At 32.9% G+C, this 12,060-nt stretch overlaps 1 protein-coding gene across 1 annotated transcript in view; it reads left to right on the plus strand.

Annotated features, from left to right (window-relative positions):
* The window catches only part of LOC143058155 (collagen alpha-3(VI) chain-like), an 88,053-nt gene that overhangs the window by 18,118 nt on the left and 57,875 nt on the right, over positions 1-12,060 (plus strand). Inside the window, exons 2-3 of the mRNA XM_076231618.1 lie at positions 5,831-5,907; positions 8,057-8,623. Coding sequence (XP_076087733.1) covers positions 5,831-5,907; positions 8,057-8,623 — 644 coding nt within the window. The remainder of the gene's footprint in view (positions 1-5,830; positions 5,908-8,056; positions 8,624-12,060) is intronic.

A 12,060-nucleotide genomic window follows, 5' to 3' on the forward strand; every position in this document is an offset into this window, starting at 1 on the left:
AGGCTCTGACATGGAATCACATGGTTATTCGTATGTTCAAATCACAAGTCGAGATTGTAGTTCTTTTATATGTTTTGTCTACCTTTGGTTTTTGTGTTTACATATTGTCTTTATGTTTTGGCATATTTTCATTGTTTTTTACATATTTGTTTTTGTTGACTTGACTGGAGCCACTAGTGGAACAGTAACTGATTGCACTTTCAGAGTACATGATTTTATTCCCGATTATTGGGACGTGAAAGTGTGTCGTGAATTTGTCTTTCGTCTTTCGTCATCGGTGTTGTCTTTGACTTACAGTTTTAAAAGCCGTCTAATAGCTGACTATGCGGTATGGGCTTAGCTCATTGTTGAAGGCCGTACGGTGACCTATAGTTGTTAATGTCTGTGTCATTTTGATCTTTTGTGGATAGTTGTCTCATTGGCAATCATACCAAAATTTTTTTTTTTTTTTTTATAAGTATTTTCACTTTGTCTGTGTCACCACATGTGGAACAGGAAACACTTACCTATTTGTTGTGTGTTTCTTGTTGTTTAGTCTTAAGTATTATATGTATTGTTTTGTGGTATAGCTTGTCAGCTGTTTATCTGTAGGGAAGGTCCTAAACTTATTCAAACATGGCTAGAATTAACTTGGATTTATTATTGAAATATTTCTTACAGTGTGTAACCTTTACCATTTGATCATGTGACCATCAAACACAAACGACTTTGGTCTCAGTACCATAAACAAGATATAAAATTTAATCACCACAGCTTTCTCTCGAGTGTATTTCTATTAACCAACATTGCACTCAAATATACGAAGTTTTGCAAAGTTGCAGACGACATAAATAGATGTTTTAACTACCAGACGAGAATCTCGTTTTTTGCTGTGTAAACATTTGCTTTGGATTTCTTTCAGATTTATTTTATGATCAATTTATAGCTTCTAAAAAACTCTACTTCAAATGATACTAATTTTTTAATTGCTCCTGAAAGAGAAGTTTAAGTGAAACTGACTATTTTATGATGTAGTGCGTTTTTACTGCAATAACAATTTAGGGATTATGCAGAGATGGTTGGAGATGCACCTGTTAAACGATGAACGCAGATTACATTCAGATTTCATACATGGAAAAGCTTACACACATCTTACATCAGTATGTTAAGAAACCAATGAAGTTAATTTTAAAAATAAGAAGATGTGGTACATCTATGATTGCCAATTAGACTACTCTCCACAAAATAGTAAGGACTTTCTTTCCAAAGTACATAATACCTAAGCTGTATTTTTGGCAAAACCTTTCGGAATTTTAGTTAGTTAATGCTCTTCAACTTTGTACGTTTTGGTACATTTTTGTTTTAGTCGAGCGTCACTGGCGAGTCTTTTGTAAACGAAACAAGCGTCAAGTGTACCAAAATGTTAATCTGATATCTATGATGATGACGATGATGAACGTTTTATCTACCTTTCCTGGTTTTACAGCCCTCGCACGGTCGGCAATTTTTTTATCAATCTATCATAATTTTTTTGTGTACTATTAGGGGACGACCATTTGATATTCTGGGGGGGGGGGGTGCAGGAGGATTTTGAAAATAAATAACTCAGCCTTGATAATCACAAAAATAAATGGTTTGTTCTGTGGTATGTTTTAAAATAAATTACCTGACTTGCAATGTATTGAAAATAAATAACTCAGCAGGTCTAATCTAAAGTATGAGATGGCACCAGATTCTTCATAAATTCAAAATTTTCCCCAAAAAAATCGGGAAACAATTCCCAAATTTTTTAATAACAAAAGTATAAATATTATTTAAATATACTTGAAATGTCTGAAAATTGGTCACTTAACGTGAGGTATATTGTCCCAGGAAACCTTACCTCACTTTTATTTTAACAGGGCCGTAACTACATGTAGGAAATTTCAAAACCAAACGCTTGTCTCCATATCAAATTGTGTTCACGGCCTTGCAAGAAGAAAGTTCTGTTTTCCCTCAGACTTATAGCCCTGATTTTTCGGGATCAATGTTTCTTATTTATTTGTCTTTTGTTCATTGATTGCCTTTCTGTATTCTGTTAGTGTTGCATTCCTTTTGTAATCTAGTAATTCTGTTATGAACTTGATCATGAGTTTAAAAAAAAACAGCAGCCACAGACTTAACTGTGTGAATTCCATTTTTGCTTTATCATGCACATTGGTCTTTTGATGTTGTCCCTAGAAACTTCAGTCTTACACTGAATTTATACATTTTGCTTTGAGACCAAAATAATTATTGTCAAAAAATTATTAAAACAAAACTTCAGTTTCAGATTATGAAAGGGTCTTCAGAACACCCAGAAAGCATGATCATTTGTTCTATAGCTTCTTGGGCCTTCAGTGGCTCCAAAACCCTTTAAAAAAAAATGCCTCGATTCGCTCGGCATAGTATGTTTGCCAATACATTTTAAAGTGCCTAGTTGTAACAAAACTTTAATACTATGTATGTATGCAATACATATTTATGCAGTTGGGAATTTAAAAGATTCATTTCTGCAGAGGGGGAGGGTTAATCTAATTAAATGGTACATTATGACTTGACTATACTATATGTATTATTTATAATAAACAAATCATTTAAAAATTGTATGTTTTCGAATATCAAAACTATAGTTGTGAAAATGAATAATCAGTCCCTTGCTTTAATGAAAATGAAAAATCTTGCTTCAATAGTACAGAAAATGAATAATCCGTCCTCTTAGTTTACAAAAATAAATAACCGATCAAAAACAAATCCTCCCGCCCCCCCCCCCCCCCCCCCCATTTATTTTTGTGATTATCAAGGCTGAGTTATTTATTTTCAAAATCCTCCTGCCCTCCCCCCCCCCACCCCAGAATATCAAATGGTCGTCCCCTAAAGGCCATCATTAGTGATTTTTAAAAGAAACTTCAACGAGAACAAGCACTTTTGTACTGAAAGCCATCATTAGTGATTTTTAAAGATAATTCGACGAAAACCAGCAGATTTGTACTCATGTCAATGAACGAAAATCTAAATGCATAACGTTATAAATTTTATAATGCTACGTCATAAGTTGACTAATGTTATAATTAGTAACGGTATATTAACTGCATACCATCGCATATAATAAATGGTTGTTTAATGATCTACACTGTTGATTATAACAAAGTCTTTGATTTTGCTATGTCTGCTATTGCCTGGATGTTTGTCTTCCAATTTGAACGTAATTAATATTTCATTGTCAAAATATGATGATGGGAGTTGTAGACGAACTTGAATGGCTATGCAGCCCTCGCATGGTTGGTATACATGTATGTCAATATATGGGATAAACAACAAACAATGTACAATGCAAAAGAATCAAATTTATCATATTTACATTTAGTTTTAGAAACAAGCATGGGATCTAATGTACAGTAGTTGTCGTTTGTTTATGTAATTTATACGTGTTTCTCGTTTCTCGTTTTTTATATAGATTAGACCGTTGGTTTTCCAGTTTGAATGGTTTTACACAAGTAATTTTGGGGCCCTTTATATCTTGTTGTTCGGTGTGAGCAAAGGCTCCGTGTTGAAGGCTGATAATGATTTACTTTTATAAATTGTTATTTGGATGGAGAGTTGTCTCATCGGCACTCACACCACATTTTCCTAGATCTATGTTTACTTATATAAACGTATTTTAGCATTGCCAGATAATATAACATATACTGGTTGTGAAAAAAATATTTAAATATTTGAAATTCAAAAACCAACAAAAACAAATGATTTATTTTTTCCCTCGGAAATTTTCATCCTGAGTGTGTTGGACAAGACTTAATTGTCTAAAGCTCCTTCCAGGCCAGTGAATACATAATAATTAACCGAAATCATCCTGCCTCAATTCGAATGGCCACTCCCTTTCGGGAATAGACAGTCAAAAACAAACATTTTGATTGTGAAATGTAGTTTTGAAAATAAACAAATCAAAATAATAGAATCTTACGAAATATTTTCTATTGTCCCAATTTGTTTCGACTTTTATAATATAAAATTTGATTTCGCATGGAACATAAGATTATCAGTTGAAACTGAAAACGTCAGTAATCTTACATTTAAGAGTTGAATGCTTCTTTTTGTAAATTTATTGGTGTGTAAAAGCGTTGACCGAAGTACATTTTGTATGAAGCGCGGAAGCGCTTCATTCTAAAAATGTGCGCACGGTCAACGCTTTAACAACCCTATAAAGTTACAAAAAGAAGCATTCAATACTTATAATTACATTTTTTAGCTATGATCATGAAAACACGAATTTTATATATATTTTTTTATTTAATTCGCCTGTGCACTTTATTGTTGGACCACGTGTTATCATGAATGAAAAGTTGTATTGAGCAATGCAACTGCTTACGGAATAACACGTGATGTGCAGTTAGTCAATCAGAATAAAGTATCATAATGAAACATACATCTAATGTAATTATCTATACATCTTGTTTAGACACCTGCATGTTAGCCTATCAATTTTGTTTTTTTTCACTTTATTTTACATTTTGTTTTTTGTCTCATAAGCATATAAACCTTGCATCTGTCATTCATAATGTTATATAACTTTCTCCCTGGTGTATGATTTTAAACCAGTTTCATTTGAAAGATCTTCAAAGGTCTTGAGAAACAAACAATAAAACAGCTTTTGCATTTAATAATCAAATTTTTGCACATTTTATTGCGAAATATGTACTTTTAGAAAGATAAGTTATCTAAAATGACACATACTTGAAATTAATCCTTAACGCGGCGTGACAGCTAAGTACAAAAAAATCTCCTATATTTTTGAATGTTTAAAATATCAGAATTTTGATGTGGTATTTTCGAAATTACTTTGAACTGTTTGAGGCATAAAAATCCTTCTTTTGATGTTAATAAAAAAGTAATAGACTTATGTTAACTTTGTAGATAAACAAGTACTTTGTCATAACTGTAAGAATATATTAAATATTATTTGATCTGCTTCTGCTGGCGTCTTTATTAAGAGCGGCCATCCATTTCAACTGCCAAGGAAACTTATGAATAGAAACAAGCAAGTGTGTCACATGCCCATCGAAAGTCTTGAGAGAAAAAAAACCATATTGATAGTTTCAAATATGATTTTAAATTGAGTGTCAACGAGAGTTTCAAATATGATTTTAAATTGAGTGTCAACGAGGACACTCCATGCAATCATACTACAGTGAAACCTGGCTAAACCGAATCCTGCATAAACCGAAAACCTGAATAAACCAAACTTGTTCTTGAGCACCATCATATCAAATTGAATGCTTTGTGAACCTGACAAAACTGAACATCAGCCAAAACCGAAGAAATTCTTAAGTCCCAAAGAAGTTCGGTTGAAACAGGTTTCACTGTACATGACTCAAGATAGTTTTTACATCTTTCAACAGTGTAGGAATACATGCCGAATTTACTAAATTAACTTATTCAGTTTATAATGTTTTTCCCCCGACGGACTTGATTTAAATACCTACTGATCTCAAATATAACCCTCTTTGATAAAACTTTATTTACTCCTTACTTTTATACCTATACCAAGTTAGGTTATCTGTCCTTTAATAGAACTTGATTTACCCCTTTTGTTTCTATACCATGTCAGCTTATCTGGACCATTTGATGTTTTCGTAAGTCTGTTATAGGAAAAATTGTGTGCGTGTGGTGTACGTTCAGATATGTTAGCTAATTATTGATATTTTTATGCTTCAAAATGTATTAACACGCGCACCACTGGTGAGTTTTATGTAGAAAAAAGCGCGTCTGTACTAAAAAATTGTAAGCTGGTATTTTTATTAGTTTTAAGTATATATCTTTTTTTTTATTCCAGAAAGATGGCGACGAACGCCATGTCATTGTACATGGTACTGATGTTATCAATATGGGACCAAATATCTGCACAGGGAGGTAAGTGTAACCCTTTTTAATTCTAACTTAAAAGTCGACTTCTCTCGTGTCTGAAATTAAAGTTTCTGAATAATGGTTATAACGCTGCATTCGATCATTGGGAATCTAATATTATCTTTATTTTGTATATACAAATTTCGATTTATTTTCAAATGTTAGTTATGATAATCATTTGACGTTTAAGGTTAATCTGAAGACTCATTATAGTATGATACAAACCATCAAATTTGATAATAAAATTAGTTTAAGTAAGGGAGCTACCATTTGATTTTTATGGGGGGGGGGCTAGGATGAAATTTGAAAAAAAAGGCAGGACAGGAGCTTTGAGTAAAAAAAAAAGGCAGGATGTGACACTTGCAAAAAAAAAGTCAGGACGACAATTTAGGTAAAAAAAAGTCAGGATTAACTAAAAAAAAAAGGCAGGACCGAAAAGAGTGAAAAATAAAAAGGCAGGACAGAGATTACAGCTAAAAAAAAAATGCAGGACAAAATTTTTCATCCTAGCCCCCCCATAAAATTCAAATGGTAGCTCCCTAATTATGAAATATTTTTGTTATGCGGGATTATAAAGAGTTATTACCCTTCTAATTAGGTATTATAAAAGCCTTTTTATTAACTTTCATCAAGTTAAATAATTTTTAGGAACATCTAATCAATTCAGGGGCGGATGCAGGAATTTTCGAAAGGGGGGGTGCTAACCCAGGGCACCCAGGGCAAAAGGGGGGGGGGGGGTGCAAAACATATGTCCCGATACAAATGCATTGATCGGCAAAAATAAAGGGGGGGGGGTGCGCACCCCCGGAACCCCCCCCCCCCCTGGATCCGCCACAGCAATTTAATTGACATAAGGGATATGTATTCGTTTGATAATAATGTAACCATTTTCACACTAGCTTCAGAATATTCAAATAGTATTTATGTTCCAATATATTGTTAAAAAGTCCAAATTAATTATAGAAAAAGACATCATGAGAGCTCGATTAAATTCAAATAAAGACTACTTTTTGAAATGCGGAAATATGTAAACGTATTGCAAAAATTGTACTAATTATGACTTTTGCTGATATAAAACAAATGTTTTCTTTGCACATTTTATTGTTGTTATTCTATTCATGCACTTTTATTTTGAGCAGCTACAGCCGTTTAGATATTTTTTGTTGCACAGTTCGGACTCTTATTCTGTTATTTATTTTTATTCAAGTTATAATCTGCGTTCACATTCATTTTTATAAGTAATAGTTTATTTGTATCATTTGTATAACAAATACAGTTTCCAAATTTTCATATTCTTTCTAACGGTAATTCATTTAAGCCTTTAACCGATTTAGTATTGGGTTTATAAAGTTAATAATAGAATCGGAAACGTGTTCGCCTCATATAAAATAAAATCACACATCAAATGTTAGTACGGATAAGAGTTCGAATTCAGCTGACAACCTCTTGACTCTAGCACACATTGCATTTCAAAAGCGTTAGGTATTATCATTGCTGGTTACAGCTAGCGTTGTTATTTCTACCTTTTGCTGCTTGCTACCCTAGTCGCCCTTTTGCTTTCCGCTTCTTCCTTCTTTGTATACAACATTGCCTTAAGGAGTCGTGATTTGCCAGCGAATATCAGCTATTACGCAATTGTTTGCCGAGTGTTTAATTTCAACATTTGCTAATCTATTCATTATCCATTTTAATATCATTTCTGCATTATTTACAAGACGCTTCAGTGGTGTTAAAAGGAGTGTTTTAATCGGTTATATATATAAAACTTTTAAAAGATACAATAAAGTTGCAAAAGTTTCATGGAACATTACACTACTTAGGACTTAGACAAAATCTATCAAGGAAACTTCCGTGGAACCAAAATGATCAACGACGGTTCCTTAAGACTCTGTACCTGCTCTACGCCAACTTCCGAAGCAAGATCATCGTTCTCCGAACTTTTCCGAAGACATACATTTAACGAACTTCGATCCTTGCTTGGAAGTTGACTCTCTGCATGTTTTCTATATCCGACTTCGCTTTTTGTCATCTGACATGCACGCGACTTCCATAGAAGATTAATGAGAGGAGCTTCTTCATACATATGCATGAGATAGCCATAGATGATGACGTAGGATTTAGCAGTTTCAAAAAACTATCACGTGTCCTATTTCAGTTTGTTTGGACGAGCGGATGGATTTAGTAATTATAGTAGATTCCTCAAGTACATTAGGAGAGGAAAACTTTGAACTTGTACTTGGTCTTGCTGAAACAATAGTAGACGATATTGATATAGATTCAGGGAATGTTCACGTGGGTTTTATGACGTTTGGTACTTCGTCAGAAATACGATTTGAGCTTAATGAATATGATACTAAGGTTGACGTCATTGATGCTATATATAGCGTTGAATATAGTGGTGGCGGCTCAAACACTGCTGACGCTTTATCAGCGGCAAGAAGTAAAGTATTTAGCACAAGAGCAGACAGACCAGATGCGCAAAACGTTATTATCTTGATAACTGACGGGTATTCAGATATCAATGCTGATCGTACTGTGCGAGAAGCAGAAGTGTCCCGCCAAAATGGCATAAAAATATATGCTGTTGGAGTTGGATTACAAGATACAAGTGAACTCGACCAGATTGCGTCACAACCTCTCGATATATTCAGGCATACGGCAGATGATTGGAATGACCCATATGAATTGAAGACCCGGATGTTCCCAGCTGCTCGTTGTGACGGTACGTCTGCATGGCTTTATCGTCTGTCAAATGCATGATCTGGAATAAATTGGTTTCAATGTCGAAAAACGTTGCAAGTGTACTGTCTATACAAATTGATCGGTGTTTTAGTTTTGAGTGATATAATTGTATCAGTTAATTATTTTATATCAAATAACACCACTTTCTAATCTTATAACATGATTAAATTATACTTTATAATCCAAATATCATTTCAATTATTCAGCAAGTTTTATATTTTAAAACATTGCTTTCTAACACAAACCACTTTTCTTTATTTTTCACCTATCGACCATTACAAGTTTAGATCAGCGCCTATGCGTCTGTTGTCTTCAAACGACATTAAAAATATACACGACAGTACAGAGAAAACTACAAGTACATAATGCATCCACTGCTGCAAAAACATAGTCGTTTAAACAATTCAATATGACAGTATAAGAGCATTGATAAAATGACGAAACTCCTTTTTTCTCTGAATTTAAGAAAAAAAAAACAATTGTGGTTATATCGATTGGAAAAATATATATTCAAGGGATATTCAAGCTTATAGTTCGAAACAAACTGTCACGGGAAAAAACCGAAAAAACACAGAAAAAACAAACAAGAGTCTCCAAAAATAATACATGAAACTAAAACTAAGCAACACCAGATTACCCCAAGCTAAATTATATGATCGCAGATCACAAACAATGAAAAACAAAGGCGCATACAATTATTATCATTGATTTTAGAGCCTTGTATTAGTACAACGATACATTTGTCTACAAAAGACTCATCAGTGACTCTTGAATAAAAACAAATGTTAAAAAAGCCAAATAAAGTACGATGTTGAAGGTCATGGAGGACCAAAACTTCCTACAAGAGTTGCCAAACACAGCTTAGATGATATATTTCTGAGGTAGAAAAGCACATCGACTATCCCAATGCCTATTTGAATGTCTTTTGGTACTGTTTTGCAAAACTTTACTATACAACCTTGTCACAAAGTACGAAGTATTGTGAGTTGTATTGCAACAAATAGCAGCAAAAATCAATCAAATTTCTGTAATTGATTTCTTTTACCTTCCAAAGTCGAACTATCTTATTTTATTTTGCGATTAATTACTATCGGCGAATAAATGAAGTTAAATAAAGTCTAATATTTATGAAATCGTTAATTGTGATGTTATTAAAAATGCGTATTAGTAACTACAATTTGATAACTGTTTTACGACTCTCTCTCAGTCTTTAGATTTAACGTAGTGTGTTATAGTTTGGCGTTTGTCTTTCCGTCCTAAATCTTAGTTTATCATTTTTAAAAGTTGAAGGTTAAGCTAGCTATAAAAGCAGTTTTACCATCCATTTTCGACGGGAGATGTATGTACTAAGTAACGATTGTGATTGTTGGTTTACACACCTTCCGTTGCTTGCAAAACTTTTAGGAATTTTGGTCCTCAATGCTCTTCAACTTCGTACTATATTTGGCTTTTCTAACTTTTTTTGGATTTGAACGTCACTGATGAGTCTTTTGTAGACGAAACGCGCGTCTGGCGTATATACAATATTTAGTCCTGGTATCTCTGATGAGTTAATTGCTAACGTTTGATTTCGTCAGCTTGAATGCACTTCTATATTTTGAATAATGTAAAGTAAAAAAAAAACAAATACCGAACTCCAGAAAATTGAAAACAAAAAAAATCTTTATATTATTGATATATTTGTTTATTGGTCTCTCTTCCGCTCATCTTGTTTATTTATTCTCCCGTTTATACCGTCCGTCCATGAACGTCTATCAAACAAATGAACGATAAGACATTAAAACTGAATCCTTTTACGTGTCACGGTATCTATCTATCCGAAATTCATGTATTTGGTTTTGATGTTATATTTGTTATTCTCATAGGATTTTGTCTAATGCTTAGTCCGTTTCTGTGTGTATGTGTTACATTTTAATGTTGTGTCGTTGTTCTCCTCTTATATTTATTATGTTTCCCTCAGTTTTAGTTTATAACCCCGATTTTGTTTTTTGTCCATGGATTTATGAGTTTCGAACAGCGGTATACTACTGTTGCCTTTATTTACAGCCGTATGTACAATACTGTTTAGGGATTTCAACTGCTTTTAATTAAAACATTTAAGAAGTTTGCAGAGGTCGAATGGTTATAGTATTTAAAGAATATGTTCTGAATGACATACTAAGTGACTTACCGAATCTAAATTGACTGCTTAGAATAATCGGATCATTGTTTAGATTAGAAAATTTCTTGAATCTTACAAAAACTTAAACTTTGTATTATTCTCATGTTTTTCACGAGCTTTGCACATTGGTAAACTACTGCTGCCTTAATGTAATGATAGTTAAGACTGAACATACTATTAGTTAAACTAAGCAATATTGCAGATTTATCAAGTGAATTTGTATTTTAAATTACAGAATTGGTTTATTAACAGATAGATTAAAACAGCATATTTATATAGATAAATCAGATATGAAATCGTAGTCAAACAACGCAATATTACAAAATGAAGATTTAATGAAGATGTCTGTTTAGTTAACGCATCATGAGACTGTCATCAAAGTGAGAGGGTTAACGCTATAAAACCAGGTTTAATCCACCATTTTCTACATTTAAAAATGCCTGTACCAAGTCAGGAATATGACAGTTCTTGTCCATTCGTTTTTGATGTGTTTTGTTATTTGATTTTGTCATGTGATTATGGACTTTCCGGTTTGATTTTATTTTTGTGATTTTACTTTTTACAAAATGAAGATGAACTATGTGATGAACAATCACCTCACTTTGTTACTTCTAGAAATTGATTTATATAATCGTAAAAAACGTGGTATTCATCATCCACTTTGTTAAAAAAACAATCAGTATATTTGGTCTGCAAAGCTTTTCAACTTTGTACTTTATTTGACCGTTTTCACTGTTACTATTAGCGCTTTCCTCATAAGTCTTTTGTAGATAAAAAAACGAGCGTCTGACGTCAAATTGTTTCATTCGTATCTATGATGAGTTTATCTATATATCTCCATTAAGTTTATAAGTTTCTCAGAGAATGCTACCTTAAATATTAAAGGACGTACCTATCTGTACATATAAGAGGATCCTCGTTATACTAGTCGGCAACATAAACATGTTCTAAGCGTGAGGTTTTCCTAACATGATTCATAAATAAGGACATACAACAGTTCTAATAATGCCATAGTTCCTACTTAAGAATAATAAAAAGATCAATTGACCACCAGCACCGTTGTAAATAAAACAAAACAAAAAGACAAACATAAGCTCATAAAACACATTGGATAAAGCAAACCGTGAACTTCAGTAAAATAAATCAACAAAACAAAAAACAAAACAAAACAAAAACAAGAATGAACTAAAGTGTTTAAGAAGAGCAAGCAGTTCTTGCTTCCATTAGAAACTATAAATGTAATCAAATTCCATGAT

This window comes from Mytilus galloprovincialis, chromosome 14 (assembly GCF_965363235.1).
Source record: "Mytilus galloprovincialis chromosome 14, xbMytGall1.hap1.1, whole genome shotgun sequence".
NCBI lineage: Eukaryota > Metazoa > Mollusca > Bivalvia > Mytilida > Mytilidae > Mytilus > Mytilus galloprovincialis.